Below are 25,693 nucleotides of genomic sequence, written 5' to 3'. Positions count from 1 at the left end.
TTTAGCGTGATTTAGCGTAAAACCGGTAACTGCTTCATCTCTAATACTGAATGGGGAGTGAAGGAAATACAAGCACTCTTTGTATTGTAATCCAATGCAACACTATTACTGTAACACCTCTGACTTAGTCTCAAAAAAATGATAACAACCTACACTACAACAGTAATTTCTACTGCTGGGCTGTTTCAGTGTTCATCCTCTGTACCTAATATGTATTGTGCCTCCCAGTCGCTCATTTAATGTATGACTTCTGTTCTGTAAAATGTGTCTGCTAATTACACTTAAAACTTGACCAGAAAATTGTAGCATCACAATTTGGGAGACTGTGACATACTTTACAGGAGGGTTCAGTCATTCACTGAAGGTAAACAAATATTCAAAAGTATGGCCTTTCCAAAGCTGTATAAGAAAAAAAAGATGAGGCCTTTTTAACATGGATACAGCTGGAGCTCCGAGGGGACTGACAGCAGGTGGGCAACCCTTTACTGATGATGAATGATGCTCTAGAAAGTTTAGAAACAAGCCCAATCATATACTGTGCTATGGATCTAGTTTGTGAGTCAGATATTGATCTGAGGAAGAGAAAAGCAATAATAACACAGCTGAGGGCAAGGAGGAGTGAATGGCTGTCTGGTGGCAAAAGACAGGGATATTTCACACTGACAATGCAGTTATCTGACTTGATCAAAGCAATATTATGATACAGTACAACAACACAAAAAAACACAAACATCGCGGCTGCATAAGCACATTCGACAAGCTCACCTTGCTTACGAACATCTTCCACAGCAGCAATGAGCTCCTCCTTGAGGTCCTGGCTGTCTTTGGCGATCTGCTCACCCTTCTCCAGAAAGTTCTGAGTAGCCTGCTCAACAGACACTGCCAGGACGTGGGCCTTCTTGGAGCGCCCTTTCTTCTTACTAGAAGGCCCTTTGTTGCTGGTGTTCACCAGGGTAGTCACCTGTGCAACAGAAAAGGGTATTACAGTTAGTTGAGTAACATACGGTATAAAAAAACATACACTAATGAGCAAAAAACAGTACGAGAACTCCTGCATAATATTCCGTTGGTGTTTGGCATGCCACCAAAACAGCTCCAACCCACCGAGTCATGGACTCTACAAGAGCTCTGAAGGTGTGGTGTCTGGTATCAAGATGTTAGCAGCATATCCGTTTAAGTCCTTTTGTCCCTTCTCCAACCACTTTTAAAGAACCTCTGACCCAGTCATCTGGCCCTCGCAAATGCTTGCTTATCGTCCAATAAATCCCAGACCTTAACATGCACCACTGTGACGAGATAATCAATGTTACTGGCTCCATATGTGAGTGGTCCTAATGTTTTTGGCTCATCAATCTACTGTATGTACAAGGGTGACTTATTGCAGCATTTGTGCTTTGCCTACAGTGACAGTGTCAGCTTTGGAGCTATGTTGCTATTATGAAAATCAGCCACTGTAACCAATATTGTTTAGAGCAACAACAATGATAGCAGTAAATGAAAATGGGAAAAGTTCAATATTAAAAAAAAGTCAGTTTATGTCTAAAATATTCTGTTGCAGGGTTTGCTGATATCAACAGCTGACTGTCTAAAATAAACAAAGGACCAACAAAGGGTAAATGAACATTATAATCTCAATAATACTGAAATAGACTCAGCTGTGTCCAGCTGTTTCACAGCTATGACAATCCAAAATACAAAGATCCATTTCTACTAATCTACTTTTATTTTGTCCTGGTTTCTGGATGTGCAGTGAAACAACTTTGGAAAAATGCTTTAAACTTCAGCAAAACAAAATGACATGGTCAAGTCTTTACCCTTGATATGGGTTTTCACAACTATAATGAGGCAATTCATTCTGAATGCTATTACTGCTACAGAAATATGCCGAATTGTACATAGCATCAATCAGGTACATAGCATCATTTTAGACAGGAACCATTGAAAACAGTAATCTTTCAGCTTAAGTAGGAATGGTGTAAAGTACAATCAGCCCATCATGCTGCTCTCCTCATTGTGAGAAAAATGTAGCTGAATTGAATCGCAGGCAATAATTTCCTTGATTTCAGCTCCTCTAGATAGGTCACACTGCACAGAATCAATAGGATGGTGTGCTAGAAAATCCTACAAAATGAGCCCTTGATCTAATTGTATTAGTAAGAGTTCAGTGTTTTGCAACTAAGGGAGAAATGCAATAAGATACTTTCCATTAAGAAAGCTTCTGGTACAGTCAGGAAGCATTTCTGTATTGGACTACACAACTATTGATTTCTCCCCAAGGCAGACATACAGTCAAGAAGATGACACACAGAGGCGCATGTTTAGTGCCAACACAGTGTGTGGCTTCATGTTACTGATGCAATAATGTTATCTACGGGCCACAACAAAAAGAGGACCCTTTTCAGATGAGCACTCTACATGAAAGAAGTCACACAATCGTGAGGAACAGGCATCCTCACTTAAAGCTAAAAGCATTTAGCTAATCAGCAATCACAGAGAATTCTAAAGAACAAGCCTCAGGGTTGAGAAGTATCTGTTAAACACTTGGGGAGAATCAGGACACGCACTGTGTGTCTGGTTATAGCTTCTTCTGCAAAAAATAATGTCGGAAAAAAATGTTTTTAAACCATTCATATTAATCATATTGAGCTATGATTAAAGTATTATTATCATCAAACCAAAATGATCACTTTTTCGGGAAAGAGAAAATCTTACTTTCAAAGCAATGAACAGGAAGCTATGAAACAAACAATACAATTAACTCATTCAGCCTACAGGGCAGACAACAGACTAGCACAAATCACTGCTGCCTGTCAATAATAGTAGAGTAGAATTATTTCCACTACTTGTATGGTGGTGACAACTTGGTGGAACACAATGACACACGTCTGTCTGAGGCCAGTGAAGAAGCACATGGACAAAATCGCTCATTACATACCCGAGTCTAAGTTTGCCGTAGGAGTATCAGTCTGACAGCAGCTGAACTTGCACAATAGGGTGATATGATTAGGTTGTGGAATATATCAGAGGCTTTCACTCTGAAAAGCTGCTAAGAGCAAAGTTATGTACTGTCTAGGCTGCTTCACTTAAGGGCTTCTAGCCAGGAATAAAAACTTTAATGATGTATGTCTTCACTCATGATGGATCCAGGAATAGTAACAATTATATGAGACCGAGTTAGCCTTTTTGGGCTATTTTTGTCAAAAAAGTAATTCATGACTTAATCACGTTATTTTCCTGTATTCAAAGCTGACCTGATAAACTGTGATACATCTATTTACCATCAACTCTTCAGCCGAGTGCTCATTATGAAGTGCAATGGTGTGTTTATTTCAATCTAAGTTTGTTGAATCAATAACTCATCATTATATTTACACATGAAAGCACACACAAACCTGTGCACACAAGGTCACTCCACCTCACACACAGACGCACAAGCATTCATATGCTGGCCGCCAACATGAGAGCATTTAGCATTGATCTGCCACAGACAGACAGGCTAACAAAAAAGAAGGACAACCAATTACAAACAAATACACACAAATAAAGGCAGGCTGCCTTTCCTCTGAGGTTGTACCTCACACGTAGAATTCTTATGGTTGTTGCTCAGCAAGTAAATCAACAGTAAACTGATGTGTCCCAGCTGCTTTAAAAGCACCTAGTGATGCAGAAATGATATTTCCATCTGTGCAGGTTCTTTTCTTCTCTTTTTTATGTTGGGAAGCGAACAGCAGTCTAATGTATTTAAGTCCAAAATTTTTTTAACCTACACTTTGTTGCAGACTCCATCCTTTTATCAGATTTATGACAGCTGCTAGAGCACTTTGTCACTTGAACGTAAACATTATGTTGTTCTTCTTGGGAAGACAATCCAACCAAACCAAAGGACGAAAGGAAACACTAATTTCTCATTGGCTGGCATGTGACTTTCAATCATATATAAGGACATCTCAAATATAGGCAACCAGTAAACAGCGTAAACACTGATCCAAATCAGTATCCTAGATATATTTATGTTACCAGTTTGAAAGTAGTTTGACTTTCATATTTGCAACATTAAATGTTCATAGCAAAGGTACAATAACACACAATGCGGTCCCCTGATACATATAATGGACGAGCTTCTCTCTGTGATGCTGTTTGCATTCATATGATTATTTTCATGCATCAGGATATCTTGTTAGCTCACTTACTTGTTGCTATAAGAGTGTTAGTGCTGTCTCTACAAGTCGACTGAGTAGCCAGCCAAAAAGAGGAAGAAGCACTGAAATCTGAGCACAGTTTTATACATAGCTACCTCACAAACAGTCTTATCTTTGCCTGCAGAACAGCTTCAGTCTGCCTTGGAACACTGGTATACGAGTTTTGATCCGAGTCTGGTAGAATGTTCAATATGTGTTCATCAATGATTACTTTGTGTTTCATTAAGATTTGTTTTTGGAAGTGATGACTGGGGAGGCCATGGAAGACAACTGACTTCATTGCAGAGTTAATGAAAACACAATTTAATTTGTTCAGCACTGTGCATGGTGGCAATAATGTCACGTGGGAATAGTGTTTGCAGTGCACCTGGTCCTTTAAAATGGCATTATATTCTTTGGCAGCTCCACAGTCAAGCAGAACATGAATTGGGGCTAATGACATCCACAAGTTGGCTGCCTATAGCATTACACTGTAGATCAAGTGGCAACAGCTGGCAACAGGCACTGTGGATTAGAAGCAGCGATGTAAATATGTCCGTAGGAATCGGGGTGAAAGATAAGTCATGAAACCACATTGCTGTTTCAACTGTTTGATGTTAAGGGTCCTGTGCCCTTTATATAAAACACCAGATGTGTAACCTGATTGGTCAACTTGTAAGCCAGTGTAACAGTCCTTGGTTTATAAGATTTGTGCAGCAGTGAATTGTTTTGACATTAAAAAAACATTAAAATATATGCCTTTGGTGAAAGTTCAACTGCTTATTCAATACTTGATAGCCTGAGAGATTCTCTGGCTGTAGTATTGTCGCACAGATACAGAAATTGAATTAAACAATGTTGTAGAATTAAAAGTAGTAGATGACTGCAAACTTTAGATGTCTGTCGCAGCCACTTCCTTTCTAAGATATGTTTGCTTAAAGATTAGTGGTCAAGTACATAGATTTCTCTTTTATCTTGACTGAATCTCGGAGTTAATGAGATCTTCAACCTCTGTGTCGACATAATGCCTTCTGTAACTCCTCCATGGAACAGACAAAGAGAACATAGTGAGTTATGTGACTGCATGATTCATCATCTGCACTTGGAATGCTCATTTATTCATTAACGCAGGGCTGTGGAATACACACAGATAAGGCTACTGCATGTGTCATGCAGCTTTCCACAGGGAGTGACTCAGTCAAGTCAAAGCTTGTTGACGTTTTGTTCTGCAACAGTGACTTAAAAAGCTCAATGTATATTTAATTATGCCCGCAATAACCTCACAGCATGTGCCGAGGCTGATTCAATTTATCTACCTTCATAGAGATTTAACTGTGCTATTTTTATGAAAATATCTTCTATCTCTGCATGCAGATGCCCGAGCTGAATATGAATATGACATAAGCTACAGAGTGCAGAATATGCATACAAAATAACATTAACACATGAGAATGTACTTACACTTTGAAGTTAATATGTCACCATTTGCAAACATTTAAAGACATGAGTGATTTCAGCGTGCATGACAATTAGCAGTAATTGTGAGCCGCATTTATACTGCTTGCCTTTCTTCTAGTTTCGACTAGTTATTTTCTTATTTATAATTCATCAGCGCACTTTGTCTGCATGTGGCATATGCTATCATGATTTTCAAGACAGTTAAGGCACCAACATTTTAACCCTTCAAAGCTCTTAATTAGCTTTGAAAACTTTAATGGCAATGCTGACTGACAGACTTATTTTATTCTGTCAGCTGACATGATCCACCGTTGTAGCAGTGTTTGTTTGAAGTTATAATTAACTTATATAAGTTGTTTTCCATTAGGTCTAAACCCTTATATATGATATTATCTCCACAACATTCACTGATTACTATTTTAAGCCAGAAAAGCAAGCTGTGTACTTCCAGAAGCACACACAGAGAACTAATATGAAGGACCTACATTAATGGGCAGCAGAGTTTACACTGATTAGATGAGGCATGGAAATCACAAACATCCCTGGGAGGGACAAACATTGCAGGAAGGAAAGACAGTGCTTCTGTTTCAGCCTGAATGACGTCACATTTTGAGACACACTTCTTACTGTGGTTGCTGAGGCATCCAAGTTTAATCACTGTCACTTTCATAGAGACACAGCACATGACAAATAGCCTGGGTGTTCAACTTTTGTTCCGAACTGACAGCCATCAAGTGCATACTATCAGCCTATCAAGAAAATAGGGAAAGAATGCTGCAACATGATGTAAGCCTACAACACTGCAAGCAATGAGGATGTTCGAAAGATAATGACAATGCTTCCAACACACACTCACAACAAAACCATGCTATTTCAAAAATTTGTAAGGTTTTCTACATGTTATATATATGAATGACACATAAATAACATTAATATAGGATCAGACCAGGTTAAAAAGGGCATGAATGGGATTTAGAGCAGGCAAGTCTCTGAATGTCTCTAATGCAGTAGACTTGCTATTGTGCTTTTATTAAGCAGGTTGCAAGGTTTGAATTAAATAACCTAAGTCATCTTTGTAATTTCAAACATAGTCCTTTACTTATTTCCCTTTATGGGCACGAGTGACATCAGTGTAGGATCTAGACTATTCTCTCATACAGCCATGAAGCCCTACCGTGGCATTGAGAAGTCAACCAAAAAAATATGTTATTAAGCTATGGTGTGCATGTCATGACTTAAACACAAAAAAGTCTGAACGCTTCACTACCTATCGCAAGTACAAAATAAGAACTCAGCACACAGACTAATCATATGGATCCCTCAGGGGAGAAGGTAGAAACAAAAGTAGTTTGCAAAAAGAAACGAAGTGGGGCACAGTAATGTTTGCTTCATGCATCCAAATGTGGCCTAATACAAAACAAAATAAATTCAGTGTCTGGGCAATGCAGCCTTGCCCTTTTCTGCCAGTTGGTAATTGGCCCTGGGCAAGCCCATTTATCGTGTGTATTAGCAGCACTGCTTGGATTTTATGCAACACCATACGGGGGTTATTTCCATACAGCCACACGTTATGTCATTCTCTCAGCCTTGAGACTACTCAGACACAACAACCTTTATGATGAGGACAGTAGTCTATACATATATAAATAAATATATATACAGTATGTGTCAATGTATACATGTAGAGCTGTATTACAAATCTAAAGCTTTGAGCTAATGAGCATTTCTTCTTGGAGATTTGGTCGAGCATTTAATGATTCAAGTTCCAATACAACACCACCCAGCAATGTTGAAAGAAAAAACCTATAGGAGGTTTAAATGAGTCTCACAGACTTAATATCTGGGAGCACAAATGAGTAAACTGCCTTGTCACTATTACTTAAGCCAATTAATCAATTGGCTTTCACTAAGCATATAAAGGTATCAATCAGAAGGCACAATTTGCAGAATAGGACAAAGAATAAAATGTTGTCTGAGCGGCAACTTTAGGATAATAGCATGATATGATTGGATATATATTACTGGTGGGATGGATAAAAAAAGAGTTCTAGGAGAAGGATAGGGAATTTATGTGTGTGATCTGTCTGAAGATGCTGCAACTGTATAAAATATTTAATACTCAGCCAACTGAAGGGCAGATTCTCACCTGGTTTTGTGCTGCCTGATGAGGAGAGAATTAAAATGTCTGTGTGAACAATTCTTGAAGGCTTGGCTCTTTATGTTGTTATGTGCCCACCCACAGGGGTCTTCCACACAGTATTATCAGTACACAGTGCTTCTACAGGATGCTAAACATGACGTGGTCCTCCAGAGGCCAGGTGTAAACACACAATAACAAGCTTACTCCATTGTCATTTCCCACATGTTAATTGGTATTCATAGAAGCACACCTCTTGCTTACCAGGTGTATATACAATTTTATGGTTTAAAAATACGGAAATTTAAATACAGTAAAAGGTAAGAGACCAAATCAAAAACACGATAAGTTAGATTAACTGGTGATTTCTTTGGAGTAAAAATGTAATTGTGACAGTCTCACGTATATTATAAATTATATATTCTAGTGTTAATGTTAGAACATACTGTGAAAAGCTTGTTATCACAATAATGTTATAGTCAAAATAACTGTCAATTACCTTTCTTATATTTGATGATGATGAATGAGATACAGCATCTGTGATGAATTAATTTTCAACACTACTTGTGCCATGAATAGCACAGGCGTGTGTAATGGCCCTGAGTTTGGATGCCTGCTCAGGCACTGGTGGAGGCCCTCACCAATGCAGCTGGTGAAATTGTGCTCCTTCTCTGCCCTTTTTTCACTAAGGCACCGGTGGAGCAGACATTGGTATTCATATTCAAACCAGGATGTGTCTGCAGTCATCTGTGGCTAACTGTGGGGGTGGAAATCAGGCTCCTGCATGTGCACACAATCGTATGATTGAGTGAGATTTGCAACCCTGAACAATATGTATGCACAGCTTTATAAAATCTAAGGCAAAGTAGGCGTGCGTAGTTCTAAATTTGTGCAGAGTTTAAAGCTAATAAAATAATAATAATAAAATAAATAAACATCATATTACTGATATAATATTACAGTGTGCCCCATTCATTCATTCAATGCTTACAGAAATACTGAGTGATGTTATAGCTAAACTGTCTATGAGCAATTAGGCTTGTTCACATGCACGGTTACACGCTAATGTTGCTAATGTGGGTCTGTGATGTTTAGCCAGCTTTGTGGCTGTTGCCGTTACTAATTTATCATATGAACTGCATCATTGATTTTGCCTTTGTGTGTGATAAACAGTGATTTCATGAGTCCAGTCTGTCCGTTTAGTGAATTTCAACCATAGACGTATGTGTTTAGCTTCAAAGGGCATCTCTGACAACGGTATTCTATAAAGACGAAGGTCATATTTTTTGCATTCCTATTCTGAAATCCAACGGCACAACAAGACATTTTTTCCCACTGGCTTGTTTCACTGTAGTTGTTTCCGCTGTTAATCTGCCACCGCAATGTGCACGCAACTCCGATGACGTAGTTACTCCATAAAGAAGGACATAAGAAATACTGCATGAATCGCGCTCTTCCTACAAAAAGTTTCCAGGTGTTCCCAAAGATTGATTGTGCTAGTAAGGAGAGACACACACACAGACACACACACACACACACACACACACACATACACACAGCAATGACCGCAGAAAGACATCAAGATACGGTCACTGGGCAAGAAAGACGCAGGACCACAGAGACACAATGAGAACAAATCTAAAAAAAATTGCTGAGCTATATTCAAGCAGACACAAAACACATCTACACAGGTCTCTCAAGCCAATATGGGTGGAAGGAAAGGCCATGATCTAGAAAAGGAAGAGGGGAAAAGCATATCTACATAGATTGGATTGTATTCCTATTGACAACGAATTATTTGTATAACTCATGAGATAAATTACAAGATTTACTTTTCCATTTTCATATCACAAGAACTAAACGTATACAGCTAGCTTGTGCACTGGAAATGCCCTGCCATGGCAGAGTGCCGTTGCTGTCACATTTGTCTTGTGCTGAATTATCTCTCCTTCCTACAGAAATACGATAAATTCTTCAAATACATGGTCCAGAAACAAGTTTAGCTGGGTTCATCTACATCGTGACATCATGTTTCTAGCGGTTTTCCATCCTCAACTGAACCATGTCCAACTGCATTTACTTCTCACACCTTGGCCATCAGCAGTCAGGTCTCTGCCAGAATTCATTAACTTAGCCCAGAGCTTTAAATCCTGCTCAAGTATGCAGGATTTTATGCTGCAACTCAGATATGGAAGCTCATTGCTGATTGGATAACAAATATTTACACATCACTGGACACTGAAATACTGCGCTGGAATGTTAGTGAACAAAACTCATCCCTAACAAAAACCTATGTCGAGTTGTTATCACAGCCTTTAACAGAATCGGGCAGTGGTTGATTTTTTTTTTTCTTGCTATATAAGAGCATTCCCATTGTTCCACAACCTTCAGGCTCAGACGGGAAACAGTTAACAGTTATACATAAGTGATTATACTGCAGCAAATGTAAGGATACCCTTTCCTTCAGGCATAAAGAGTTGTTGTGCCTTGCCCTCCCATTTTATTGCTGATCAATACTATTAAATGCCATGCTGCCTTTCCTCTTCAGAGCACTGGCCAGTGGACTCTCCACTCAGTAGTAAATCCCTGTGGCACTGCGTAGCCATTCAATTTTCCGCCTTCAGCCTCTGAGACTCACATCCAACAGATGAGTGATGCGCTTTAACTGTTGAACATTAGGGAAGGGCGTGTGCATGTACATGCACGTGAAGCCAGCTACACACATGCATGATGATGCACACACATACACAGCTCCTGAGAGATTCTGTTAACCATTGGCACCTCCCTACATTTAGTGATATACAGTACATAATGCTCCCTGTTAAATAATTGATGTTGCCATTTATGCCCATGTGTAAAGTGCATAATGTGTGCAAAAGCTCACGGGACAAAAGCAAAAGGGGGTCTCCTACATTTTTCCAAGTGGGTGAATCAGTCATCTAGCTGTGAGAGGGGCAATACAGAAACCTGTTTGCAGAAGGTCGCTGCTGCGATGGCTTCAAGCCATGGTACACACCAAATGGGTGATCAACAAATGTGTCACTGTAGAAACAATGCACATTACTGACTACTTAATCTCCAGCAGACTGTACATCCATCTGTACACATACTAATGCAGCCAAGACAATTATGTATAAAATTCAGAGAACTACACACATTTGCGTTGCACAAGTCAAATACAAGGGAAAACGTGCAAACATACTGTGAAGCATATTTACACATAAATGGTCTTGAACTTAAACTGTGGCTGCTACTGTATGTGCACCTGATAGGAAGAGCCCTGTATCCTGCAGAGCTGATAAAAACATATCCTAGAACTTTTACGCTGAAGGTTGTGCTCAATTTGTATTATATCCCTATTTAAAATATCTTTTGAAGTTAACAAGTGCTGAAGTGCAGAGCAGTGAAGATTAGTGAGCATTAAACTGGGTACCTGTGAGTGGTTTTCTGGGTGGTAAAGAGGAAGGGTTGCAAGAGTGTCATGCTCTGACATTCTCGACCATGCAGCGTTTTTATTGGCAACCATATCCTCAAAAAACCTCCTGGAAGTATGTGTAGCTTTAAAGCCTAGAGGTGAATGTTGGAGAGGAACTGCACTATGTAATGATGGATATAATGGGAAGAAACATGGGAAAGCATGGAACTGGTTGGCAAGTATTTTCATAGTTTTTTGGTTAATTTGTCCTAATTTTCACTGAATTGTCAGTTTTATCTAACTACCTGCAATTTAGCATTTTACTCTATTCAGGACATTTCAAATTTCCTATACCGGAAGAATAGCATTATCTGCAATAGTGTTTCTCACATTCTCACGCTCTTTCTACTTTGAGAGTGCAATAGACTTTTAGTTTCCCCAGAATATTTCCTCATTAGCAACCCTCTTAGCCCATTTTCCTACACTCTGTTTGATCCTCCCACTCCTTCATTATCATTCTCACCAGACGTCTTTTCCCTCTCACTGAGGTTACTTCATTCATTTTTGAGGCATGACAGAACATTTTTGATTCACAGTTGATAGAGCTAGACAGGGTCAATAACTGCTGGCAGTGCTTTTCAGGTGGACATGCTTTAAACCACTTGATGTTTTGTGAGGACAAATTTGCACACATTTGAAAACCATCCAAAACTTTCCACAGAGCCCAGTGCAGGAGCCCAACTCTGGGTCCAAATATCTGTTGGGGAACATTGTTTTCTGCAGAGAGAATTATGAGCATACCTAAGAGAAAAGAGTGGAAAAAATAAATAAAACAAAACAAAAAAAAATGTAATAAAACCAACTTGTTTGGATGCCAAGAACTACCTAAAAATACCATTCATCTAGTGTGTGTAAAAAGCCAATGATTAGTGTTTGGGGATCTAATGTAAGGAAAACAAAACAACAGCAGCACAAAACAGCGGGCTTTGAAATCAATATGCAGTGCTGGCCAATTAGAAAAAACAGTAACAACACATTCTTTTTAACTATCAAACTCTCACCTCCACTTAAAAATATGAATATAAGAAATTACAGAAAGTTTGTGTTACAATTTCAGTGAAAATACCAATGAGTCCTCATTTGACTTGGGTTTAATTTTTGCTTGGCAAGCCTTAAGGTTTTTTCGCATAATCTTCATAACAATTGGCAAAATATATGCCATCTGAAATGCCTCTTACTTCAAAGACAAACCACATAAAAGCTTTCTCAAATCTCAGTCTGAAATGGCTTCAAGTGTGAGGTACAGTCACAAAGATCAGTGTCAAAAAAATTAGTGTAGAAATCCGCACAAAAAATGGCTTTAAGCAGTGTGAGAAGAGCTTTATGACAGTACAATAGTTTGGATTTAACAGAGGTCATGTATACTGTATATTAAGTATGGACATCTCTTTCAGCCCTGTAAACAGCAGACCAACATCTTCACTACCCACTATTCCAGGGCCTGTGAACATCCAGCCTACTGTCAACAAGCCCCTCCAAAAAGAAACGGTTAATAAACTGAGACTGAAGCTCAGGTGTGATGGTCTGCAACAACTTCAACGATACTCTCTTGCTGCTGCATTCCTTAACATACCCACTGATAATATGGAGGTGCCCACAGCAATTTCTTCTACCTCCATAACCCCACAACACTTGGAGGATAACACCTTAAACAATCAGTTCTCCTCTCAATCGATAAGATCATCACCTCTGCCTTAAAAATCCTCCTCGGCCCATCCAGCCCATGGATTTAACCATGGCTTTCAACCTGGTATTACAGTCACACCAAACTTTTGATTTACATCTCAATACTTTCACAATTGCTGACCAAGAGCCTTTTTACTGTCTAAAAGTAATGCTGCGGCAAGTTTGACCTTTGATTTCACAGATTACTAGATAATTGATGTATCTCTACCCCAAGCTATATGGAGATAAGATATGTTGCCTCTGAAGAGCAATACACTGAAGCTCAGGTTTTGTTTTCATGTGTCTAGAGGCCAGTGTATCTTACAGCCTATGTTTAGCTGCTATATGGCTATAGATTATGATGTAGTCAATTTAATGTGAGGAAATTCCACAAACAAAAGTTCCTCCCAGGGACACATAAACACAAGAAATGTTAAAAATTCTGTCCTCTATCCTTATTATGTGTTTAGGTGCACAGCTTTGCAGTGAGCTAAACACACTTCCAGTACATGCAGGAAATGGCCTTTGAGGTTTTTCCTTGAAGCAATTGTGAAACTGTGAAAACATTACTGCGCAACAAATCAACTGATTTGTTATTAGAAAAAAAATGTATACAGTCACAGATACAGTAAACATTAATTAGACCAAATGTGTTGTAGAAATTAGTTAATACAATAACAAGGAAACTGGATACACAAATGTATAGCTCTCAGAGTCCTCCAACCTAACAGGTCATACCTGTAGGTTGCTTGTCCCTGCCCCCAGTTATGACTCATATGACTGTACTGGCAGCAGGTGTACTGGACCTTTGTTGTCATGGTAACAATAATAAGATTGGAGTTAAGGTTGTGGAACAGCCACACTTTGGTGTGGTTTAGGCACAAAAACAACTTGGTTAGGTTAAGGGAAAGTCTATGGTTTGGCTTCAAAGTGATTAAGGTTGGAGGACCTTTATCATCATGGTTACAATACAGCGTTGATGAATGGCTATGATTAAAAGAAACAGTAACCATCAGTATCACACGGGAAACCCACGTCACCTGACTTCCTCCGTAATAAGATCCTTACACAGACAAACTATGGGCCGTTTTTTTATGGGAAAGACTGTATCTACTGTACATTGTCACAAATATTTGCTTGGCTACAGATTTGATTAATGGCTGCACGTAAAAAAAGTCAGTTAAAGTATCGAAAATGCTATAGATCTGTTCCAAGAGCGGGTGCTACTAGCAACAGAATGTTCAACTGAAACCAGCTGCTGGAAGCAGAATATTCAGATTGTGTTCCGAACTGAACAGCTGGAAAGTAATTGATTTTTCAGGTCACAGTCTGACCAAAGACAGAAAATTCAGAGAATGACCAGGAGGGCACAACAAACATGTGGTTTATGACAGCTGATTATCTGGTTGACCTGTGAGTGACCTTGGCAGGGGGAGACCATGAGTCTATCACTGCAGGTCATTGGACACAGGAATACATTTTTCAAGCAGCATGGTGTAAAAGGGGTTTATGTTCGTAGATAATCTTTATTCCACAAGGTCGTTAGAAAAACACAATTTAAAATATGTTTTTAGGGTTGACAATCCATTTCAGAGAAGTATTTAGTCAGGACCTCTCCCCAATGACACCTGATTGTTTGAAGTGAAAGTTGTTTTCTTTATTTTTAACCTTAGTGTGGATGTGGTGTGCTTGGTGCGTTTTGGTTTTGTCTGTCTCTCTCTTTGTTTTGTCTGTGGGCGGCGACCTCCTGGTTCCTGACCTGGCCCTTACACCTGACCCTTATTCCGAAAATCAGCACACCTGGCCTCCATCCATCCACGATCAACTCTCCAGTATATATAGCCAACCCTGACATCCAGTCCCTGCCAGATCATTGTGCTTCACTCAGATCTCCTCCAGCCAGCCAGCCAGCCAGCCAGCCAGCCAGCCACACCTTGTCTGCTGCCCAAGCCCACCAGTGAGCTCACTTCCCCCCTGGATTCCACCAGCCACCATTCCCTTACCTTTTGTCAAATAAAATACTTGTTTTTTTGGACTAATCAGAGCCTCTCGTGTCTGCCTTTGGGTTCAGCCTTGATCTGTGACATATTTTCATAACGGAGATCTGAAGCACCACTGTGTGCACACTGTATCTATACAAATTGGTATAATTTGATTGCAGGGTTACATTTAGTAATTGAGTTCACACTGTGCAAAGGTGAAATATTTAACAGAAAACCAAAATAATTACTTGAAACATTATGCCACTTCCCACATAATTTACCCAACAATGAACTGGGAACCACTGCAAAAACTTTATATTGAACAATAAATCTGCCTCTCAGTAAATACAAAACTCAGTTAAGGGAGACATAACTAGAGAGAGTGCTAGAAACTGAGCTTGGCAAGTAAATTATTCATGTAAAATGCTTGTTTTATTGTATTTTCTATTCTGTAAAATAATAACGGTGTTCATCAAATTAACTCAGATTTATAGGCCATAGGGGAAGAGGATGGCTGTTTAGAGACAAGTAATAGAAAGAAGATTAAAAAAGGTATTCTTTATATAAAAGGATGGACAGAAAAACAACACACAGACAGACATTTTTGGCTATTTCAGTGTCATTTAGATTACATCTGTGCTGATCTTGCTCCAAACCAAATATACAGACAATCACACTTATATATATATATATACACACACACACACACACACACACACACAACAGAGCAGGGGAAGCAAGACCCCTGCTGGCTCACTGTCAGAGGCCTTTGAAGATCCAAAACACATCGGCTGTATTCCACTCGTATATCTGCTCAGCATCTTCACAGCATAGGCTGTGTGGCATTATGTCACAGTCTCATCAGCCCAGGGCTCTGTGCTATAAGAGTAAGTGTCTGATTGTGTTGGTTCACAAAATATCTGATGAGGCGGAACTATATGGATACACCATTGAAGAGCATAATTTATCCAAGAAGCCTGACACAATAATGTCTTGGTTCACAGATTACCATTACAGAGCATGCTGACCTTGGACTCTCCTCTGCCGCTCCCACAGCTCTCAGGGATGAGACACACTGTGTTCATGAATATAGAAACAGTGGCTTTCTCTCTCACACTAATAAATGTTTTAAATGTCGTTTCTGTGAGAGAAATGAGTGCTTTTGATGGGGTAAAGTATATCAAGAAATTTATTGAACGCTACAGAATTGAAAGCTGGTAACTGAAAAGAGATTAAATAAACAAAATAAAATAAAATAATGTATAAAGTAGGATTAAATGCTTTATGATTGTACATCCAGCTGACTTTGAATTAAAAAAAATTCTATAGGGTTTTTGCAGATGTTGGTGATTAACCTGTGCGTTTCAGTTTCTTGTATTATGTGCACAAGTAAAAAGACAAAAGGATACTTCTATTTTTTAACATTTAGCTGTGAAGGTCTTGAAATGTGGGAATGTGCAGGCTGTTGCTATGTGTTCAAAAGAAATAAAGAAAGAAATGATTTTCCTTTTGTCCAGGATGATGAAAGCAAAATGTTTACCAGATGCAAATATGAGCTGTGCTTTGTCCTTGATGTCCCTGTCACTCTGACAAGGGCGTAGATGGCATACTGTTCAAACTGTAGGTTTTGTCTTATCAAAAACTACTCATGCAGATTCATATGCATGGACTACCTAAACTGAGGCGATATTTAATTATGCAACAAAACTGTGTGTTAAGAAAAAGTCCTCCCTTAAAATCGTGATGTTACAGTTTTTCTTCAACCACCCAAACCTGTTCTCATTAAACATGCAGAGCTTAAGCTTCAAGGCCACAGTCCACCTTAGTTAGCTGACTAAACATAAGGCCACACAGTACATGCATCCATTTATTCCTACAGCTGTCAATAACCTGAATTTGTGGTACAAATCACGCCTTTTTCTGTAATCTTCAATAACCATTAGCATTTGTATATTGTTAATATTTTATAATAATTTGTTTCTAACTGCCAACTTCTAAGTAAAACAGTAAACCTGAGATTTACTACTTATACCCTAATTATTCCACTTAATATTTTGAAGCAGTTGCATGGAAATTATTGAGTTTAAACTAGAAATTGGATTTATGGAGTACCTACAGTATATTCAAATGATAGAAGACATTTTGACATGTCACAGTAGGAAACGCATGGGTGTTAATAATAAAATGAATGCTGGCTGAATTAAGTTTAGTGTCAGGGTGCTGGTTAAGTAAATGCTGGCTCACTGTCACACTGTCATGGCTTACTCTCATTTACTATAAGAGTTAACACTATGGAAATGTGCTTATTTGGCACAGGCACTTCAGTGGCCTAGGCCATGAACAATCTGTTCTATTATCTGCTGTCTCACAAAATGACAAGCAGAATAGCGTAGTTGGTATTGTTTTTGACTAGAAGGCATAGTGGATAGTTGAGTTTGCACTTATAAAAATAATGCTACAACCATGAAGGCAATCTTTTCTGATGTGGGCAACCAGCATCTGTGCATGGCTGCTGTTCAGAACCCTGGGGCAAGCCATATGCTGACATAGCAAGGTGTCAGAAGATATAGCCCAAAGACAGATGAAAGTGTGTTTCACAAGATCCAGGACTGACCCCAAGGCACTGGCAGGAATAATGAGAAGAAAGAAACTAACAGGAGGCGCTCGGCATAATGACACAACTGTCATCCTCATTATATTACTGTGTAAAAATAAAGTATTACTTACTATCATCACCTTTCTCATATTATTGGTTTAACCAAACTGTGTTTTGTGTGTGTGTGTGTGTGTATATACAGAAGCTGAGGAGACAGAGAGAGAAACGGTGTAGCCCCCCTATAAGACACACAATAAAGACAAACACAGAAAGTGAGAGTAACAGATAAAAACAGACAGAAGAATACTGCATGTAAATCCATGCATCATACACACGTGTGCGACAGGTAGAATATGAATAACAATGCATTGATTTTCAAGGACACGTTAACAGCAGTCTGAGTGTATTTGAGAGCTCTGGAGTGCACAACTGCTGCGAGGTCAGTGCCAGATTAACTGAGAAATGAATGCACTGGTCAGCTGCAGTCTTTTTAATTAAATTATGAGGGTGAATTATAAGGGTATTATAAGACAGATAAACTGTAGGTCTTCCTTTCCCAAGACAAAATACTGAGATAGAAAACAGATGTATCTAACACAGCCATTCAATGATAAAGCCAACTTTTTGGTCTGTAGATATTGCCAGAGCAAATGTTTGACAAAACATTAGACAGTGCACCTGTCCTTTTGTCATGCAACATGCTAAATGCAGTTTCCAAGGGTCAGGATAAAATTAAGTCACAGCAAACTCAGATTACTCAAATCAGATTACAATGAATATTTTTGTCACTACAGTCTCTCTATGTATCGTCGGCAAGTGTTGTAGCATGTGCAGTTTGCACGTAATATATAAATACGTACTGCATTTGTCCACCAGAAGTTGTCATAGGCCCATTACAAAATCAACAATGATGGCCTAACCTCTGTGGTGTCGTCAATAGGTTTCTGAAGAGCAATTTTGAGTAGGCTGCTCTGTTGTTGCTATCTTGGTAGTGCCTGACTTTGCTTAAGGCTGGACACATCATGGCGTGTGCATGGCGGCTGCGGAATGTCGTGGGATTCATTTCAGCACCCATGTTATCAGGTTACAGCGGACACACCGCCCGCATGACATGCACGTGAGACACGTAACTCTTGGCCCTCTCCACAAATGGGCAAAGAGGTGGGATGTGTGTGGAAATTAGTCAATTAGCCGCACAGCAAGCCTTATTATTAGTCCAATATTTGTATGAAAGAGCCTCCGAAAGGCACAAACACGGCCGAGAAGTCACGTTCAGTGACTCGAATTAGCTGGGGTGATGCTGAACAGTAAGCTAGTGGACTGTGACGGCATCCACCTGTCACTCAAAGAGGCCACATCCTCAATTATGCATCACTTTAAGCCTTAATAAATTATAAACGGTTGAGTTATATAAAAATTCATCCCCCTACAGTTGTCATGAAGGGAGCTATAGAGACCAAAAGTGTTTTTTGTACTAGGCTGTAAACATCTTTATTTCTGCTGTTAAATTGGGGATTTAAACATGGGAGTCTATGAGGAATGACTCACTTTTGGAGCCAGTCTCAAGTGGCCAATCGAGGAACTGCAGTATTTGGCTTCATTTCTTCAGCCCATTACCATTGCTCCTCTTTAATTCACAATATCTGATCAATTTTTTTGTTTCACATACAAGAGATGTTTACTTGCATTAAAATAACTTGCTATGAAGCCAATATACTTGTTTTGTTAAACACAATGTAAGGCACAAAGGCCGAAAAAAGATAAAGGCTAAACACTCACAGGGGAGCAGGTGTGTAAGTCAGCGCAAACATCAGGGAACTGAGCTAATGTCACGAAATCATGGGAGGCAGGAGGACCAACTGAACCAGCAATGAAGGAGCCCAAATGTGTCATATGCATTATATAACGATATCAAAGGTGGAACAAGGCAAAATGTAACATTTTGAAATAAATTTCATTCATGAGGGCTGTGTGTCAAATTAAATTAAGTTATGTTTTTTGTTTTTGGGCATTTTTGCTTTTATTCAGACAGTACGGTGAGAGATGGACAGGATATTCAGGGAGGGAGAGAGTGGATGATATGCAGCAAAGGGCTACAGGTCAGACTCAAACCCATGGCCACTGCGGTTAGGACTAAGCTTAATTGGTATATGCTCAACCAGGTGAGCTACCGAGGCGCCCGATAAAATGACCTAAGACCTATAGATAATCACCAGTAAATGACATTTTTCTGTGATTTAGGATAGATTTGTCACTATTTCAAACTTCAGAACTCAAGATGAAAAATTCAACCCCTTAACTCGTGTGTATCACACCAAGTTTGATCTTGATCTAAAGCATTATCATTATTAACCCCCAGGTGTCACATTATCTTTAAACCATACCTTGGCATTGACAAGATGTCACTGTTTTTCCAGCTGTCTATTTCATTCCCCTGCTTCCCCCGTGAACTTAAATTACGGATCGCTTGCTGTAACATGGAAAGTGTCCGATGAGGAGCATGCCAAGAAGCACGGGTTCCAGACAGCCTTTGAACATCGCTGCCTCTCCCAGGGTTCAAAGCCTCTTATACTGTCATCCAAATTCAAACAAGGGATAGGAAAGAGTACAAAGAGTGGAGGACTTCACATCTTCAAATCCAGTGAGCTTTTCCCTTTCAAAAATGAAGCGGAAGACGTGCTAGACCCATTTCTACAGTGCACCCAAGACCCAGACAATGCTCTATATTATGAATATGACTTGTCTGCAATCTGAGAGAGTATCAATTTCAATAAAAATTAATGTGACTGTACTTCAATAGTTGATACCTAAATAAGCTTATAGCAGCATAAAGGTTGTTTCTGAGTTTCTAATTATTTTGTTATTCCCCAAAAAGTAATATGCTTCCATTGTTAATAAGCTATCATCATATTCTTAAAATGATGACTTTTCTCTCTTGACAAAATAAGTTCGACTCCAGTAGCAGTGTCTAAAATTACCCAACTCTGAGAGCAACTGCTCTGTGGTTTCAATAAAAACTCTGAGGAGAAGTACAGCATCCCTTCCTGCCTCCGAAAAGTGTCTTTTTGAGGTCCAGGCTTCCTCCTTTTCCACTAGCTTAATGGATTATGACAGTGATGCAGCATGAAGCCTTAATCCCCTTGCCGCCGTCGTCTCCCCTCCCTTTATGTTAAGCCCCTTGACTTGAGTGCGTGTGTGTGTGTGTGTGTGTGTGTGTGTATGTGTGTGTGTATGTGTCTTTTATGTGTGTCAGGTGCCAACCAATACTCAGAGCCAAACCTTGGCCTTGGATAGTATACAAAAACAAAGGGGGTTAAAGCATCCACCACTGACAGCCAACTCTGCCGTGCAGGTGCCCAGCTAGCCCATTACCAGGCTGTGAAGTCAAATATGCCAAAATGCCGAGATGCCAAAGGAAAATAGCTTTTAACTTAATGACCAAGAAAGCCAGACAAGAAATCAGAATATACCCACGACAATACTTTACTGCTATGTCCCTCAAACACCACTAATAAATGATTCATGCAGATATTGACCAGCAGCAACAAAGACAGTGTCTTACTCATGTTGTGTTGTCTGTTAATTCACCATGTTCGATTACTTCACCCTTTCATCCTGAGTATGTGTCTGCCCTCAAAGGCCTTCTTTATCAAGCCAGTGTTCAGCTCTACAATGACAGAGAACCAAAGACCAACAGTGGCTGCACAACTCTCAGTGTCTACATACAGAAACAGCTACTAATTGTCAGTTGTTTACATTTGAAGAAGTTCGTGCAGTGCTGGACCAGAATCATCAAGCATCCAGCTCTTTTAAGATACATAACATTCATTAAGAGGAGCAAGTTGCGCTGACAAGGCCGATATGAGTACTCACCATGAATGAATCCATGTTAGAGTATCAAAAGCAGCCAGGGGAGTCAGAGGCCCCTGAAGGACAGCATAACTCAGAAATAAACTGATACCGCTCTCTGGTCTAGCAAACCAGACAGACAGTGCAGCAGAGAGGCTCTTCCCTACATCTCATGGAGGCAGAATGTCAAGTCAATGACCAAACATCCCAATGGTGGAAATCCCATCCAAGAGCCGGAATTAGGGCAGAGAGATCAGGGGGGTAAATCCACTTTGTTCTGCACAAGTGGTACTCATGTCATGTTTTAACCCTGTGAGAGCGAACAATTTTCATGTTTGGTTCACCAGGTACTGTATGTCTGGCTGATGGACAGAAAACTGTCTGAACAACACATCAATACAGTATAGAAATTACCAAAAATAAAAGCGGAGTGGAAAATGTATAGATTCTGCCACATAAATCTCAGCTGGATTTGAAGATTGCTAAGGAAAAGGATCCTGCACCAACGGTCTAAAGTAAAACCAAAAGTATGGACAGAATCTCCTTAGCTATATTCAAAACAATAGGAGACTTTTTAAGCATCAATTATGTCATCTAATTCAATACTATTTAATAAATTAGCATGCACGTCATAATAACGAGAAAAACTGAAAGACTTTAAATGTGCAAAAGACCATCATATGTGTACGCATAATACTTAAAACAGCTTAAAAGTACAATGACCTTTGACAGTAATTAGCCAGAAGGTAACCAATTCAGAGTGCAGATTCATCTTTAAGGACATCTACAAATTTAAGGCAGAAACAGTCAATAATTGACAGTATTTGCAGGTTTTACCTTCAGCCAAAGAAAGGATTAATATATATATATATATATAACATAATAAATTTTGGTAGAAGAACACAAAAATATACTTATGGTATTTTAATACAGAGAAAGAGGAGTTTAAATCAATTAACAATTTGATCAACCTTTGTATTTAATACTAAAGCACACAAAGGTGATTTAAATCTTTGGTCATAACTGAGCACCCATGGACTAAGGTTTACTCTTAACTATGACCATTAATAGGATCAATATTTTTCATCATTGTCACTGCAGTCACAGAATTTTAATATTGAGTTTAAGTTTTAGTACTGAATTTTTTTTGAGGGGTATTACATTACTGTACCAGCAAATATGTTTATTACTGCAGTGTATTAATTGAATTGTTGTTTTCCAGCAAACAAAACCCTAATATTAAAGAAATAAATAACTCCTATTGACGAGATAATTAAAAAATAATTCTGCTGGCTGTCCCTCTGTTTTCGGTGGGCTTTTTTTTTTTTTTTTTTTTGTAAATGGGATATTTATAGTTGTCCGTCTCAGTTGTTCCTGGAAAGGGAAGTCCAACAAGCACAACAAATAAGGCACAGCAAGCACAGATAAACAACACATTATTTCTGTGTATATTACAAGTCAAGATGAAATAGAATGGATGAGCAAGAAGTGGAGGCAAACACTAAATAAACAAACAAAGCAATGAGATGATTAAAATAGATCCAGGGTGCGTGTGAAAGAGAGAGAGAAAGAGAAAGGGAGGGAGGCAAAAGAGAAGAAAAACTGTCTTTGTAGTGTTTGACAGTAGAAATGCAAGCTTTGATGAACCCTTTATACACCTCTCACCTTGAATATTTGCGTTGGAGTTTTTAGCTCGTTAGTTGCTCTTGCTGTAAAACGATTACTGGAGACTGACTACATGAAGTCAAACTTACAAGTTCTGGGATCAGCACACTTAAATTTACCAGAAGTGCAAATCCAAATCTGCTTATTCCGCAGTACATGTACCAAGACACACTGCATGCCAAGACTCACTGCCAGTATCCCATACTGCACTGACATGGAGTTCAGTTTAACTAAAATTTCAGTTACTGTTACTGTCAAAATGTTTGTCTCAAAATATAAATCGTTACACACATCATTATGATGAATATATTACAATAAAATGTGCGTCCATTATTTTTGTTGTTGTTAGTTTTGTAGGTTTGTATACTGCAAGGATGATGAACATTTCGTATACAGTTACAGATATTTGAATACATCTATGTGCGGCAGAAATTTCAAATAATGTGATATGCAACAATGCATATGCAACATTTGCTTGACTAGCTTCATTCCAGATGCCTTGTACTGTACTGTACTACATGCAAGGGTAAATAATGAATGCTTTTCTGTTTATTATACACAAATACATGTATTATTACTTGGCTGAAAGATACGCAAAAAAAAATTTGGCCAGATATTGTGATGTAGCTCCTACGATTGGGATATTGCACTTGGCCATTTTGCGATTTTGATAATATTTTGATAAATTGTTCAGTCCAAATTATTGCCCAAATGATGGTGTAACATTTCACAGGCTAGACATAGAAATTAATAATTAGAAAAATTATTATAAAAAATTAGGAATTAGATTCCACCAAAGACAGTAAGCAACGTCTCGCATTTCTTTATCATTTGCAGAATGAAATGTCACCTTTTCACTACAAAGACCATGTGTACACATTACTAAATGCCTGTGATGAGTCAGCCGCTCTACCCTCATTCCCAGAACACCAACAAATGTGTCTATCAAAGTTGTCAAAAGGTTTGATCAAAGTACATATGTACATACAGGAAGACTTCTGCTATTCTAGCTATGTTTACATTCTAGCCAGTTACTTTCTGTTCTTGGTTTCCCTTTTTCTACACCAACATACATAAAGTCTGGACTGTAGTAAATGAAAAGAGACCAACTTCTAGCACCCGTTTTTTCCCACCTGCCTCTTAAGGTTACTTCCCCATAATTCTTTCAAAAAATATCGCTATTGTCTGCAGTATAAATGTTTACTATATCAGAGCCATGCTGCCTTCATACGCAGTGATAAAGTAGGCCCCTTGGTATTATTAGCGATGGACTTTCCAGGTACTCTAGCCGTGGTAAGAGAGGCTTCGCCATGATAAATGAGCATGCTATCTCTAAGCAATGTCAGGGTGAGCCTGTTTGTCTATCCACCTGAGGCAACCTTTTATTCCACCCAAACACACTGAATCATCCAAATTGACAGGAAAAACAATCACAGTGTCTCGTTCATATCCGAAAATGCTCCACACTTCCAATGCAATTGCACAAAAGATGGACTACCAGAGCCGGCTGTTGTGCTTATTCCCATAGGTGTTCAGAGAATGCATTTAGCCACAATACCATCTTAGTTGCAGCCTTTTACTATTATTGTGCAGTAGAGTAAATGATGAATCATTATTAACTGTAATATCCATCAATTCACAAAAGGTAATAATCAGATGGAGGGAGAGAATAAATGACAGATCATTCACTACAAAGCATTTAGAGGAGAAATACCACAAAGTCTCTTTGTTTAAATCTCAATGTCAAGCAACTGCTGGCAAAACTTCACAAGATCATAACAGTGACAGAATCAGAAGATTATTATTTGTAGACCCGCCTGACAAAAGACCCGCATCTGAATTCTTCTGGCTAAATCAAGGAGCTTTCGGTGTGTTTGTCACACACACTCACAATGAAGCTGTCTGAATTAATCCTGGGATCACTGTTGCAAAAACTCCAAAGTTTATTTCAATAAAAAGAAATTAAGATGTCAAGGGGAAGACTCATCATTTCGAAAATAAAAAATGTTTGGTAGTCAGACACATCGTTTGCTGTAAGGGCACACAGCCATTACTATAGACAGGAATTTAAAATGCTCATCAGCCTTTCGTTCTTCTAACATTAAGCAATTATCTACCTGTCACTTTGATGACTGCTCATGAGGACAAACACAGGATGTAGCTGACAGACAATGACAAAATACACACTGTGCAACTCCAAATGGAAACCCACTCGGTTGGATTTTAAACACGGTCTACCTAAAAATTTCAGCTCAAACCAGCCTAAAATTAGAGTGTATATTTTAATAAGGTTTGTTCAGATATTTGATGCCAGTGCTACTCAAGCTAGGGGTGATGATGCCAAGTGGAAAAAAAAAAAAAAACATCTGGGTTTTCCTCCAAGCAAACAGTAATGGTGTCTCATTAGAAGTTTTAATGTAATCCAATTAAAGCATATAAGCTCAAAACCCATAAAGTTATACAGGCAGGGATAAGGGGACGGATGGTGATGTTTGATGGCCAGCAATAACTCAAGCTTAGAAAGCTTATGAAAATGAATCAGCAGTGAAACACATTTTCAACTTCTGCTCATATTCAGCCATCTCTTGATGATCCCTTACTTAATGCACAGGATGGCTGAACATGAACAAAATCTCACACTGGGAATTACCAATGGGCTCTCTTTTCATGATAGTGGATCTTTCTTGG

At 38.9% G+C, this 25,693-nt stretch overlaps 1 protein-coding gene across 2 annotated transcripts in view; it reads right to left on the bottom strand.

The window, feature by feature from the left end:
• The window catches only part of ctnna2 (catenin alpha 2), a 314,274-nt gene that overhangs the window by 261,452 nt on the left and 27,129 nt on the right, over positions 1-25,693 (bottom strand). For both annotated transcript variants that reach the window (XM_022758453.1, XM_022758454.1), the window contains exon 3: positions 766-961. In XM_022758453.1, coding sequence (XP_022614174.1) covers positions 766-961 — 196 coding nt within the window. The remainder of the gene's footprint in view (positions 1-765; positions 962-25,693) is intronic.

The sequence above is a fragment of the Seriola dumerili genome, unplaced genomic scaffold, assembly GCF_002260705.1.
Source record: "Seriola dumerili isolate Sdu_G_001 unplaced genomic scaffold, Sdu_1.0 BDQW01000301.1, whole genome shotgun sequence".
Lineage (NCBI taxonomy): Eukaryota > Metazoa > Chordata > Actinopteri > Carangiformes > Carangidae > Seriola > Seriola dumerili.
The sequence above is the reverse complement of the archived record's forward strand: the minus strand, read 5'-3'. Positions and strand labels throughout refer to the sequence as shown.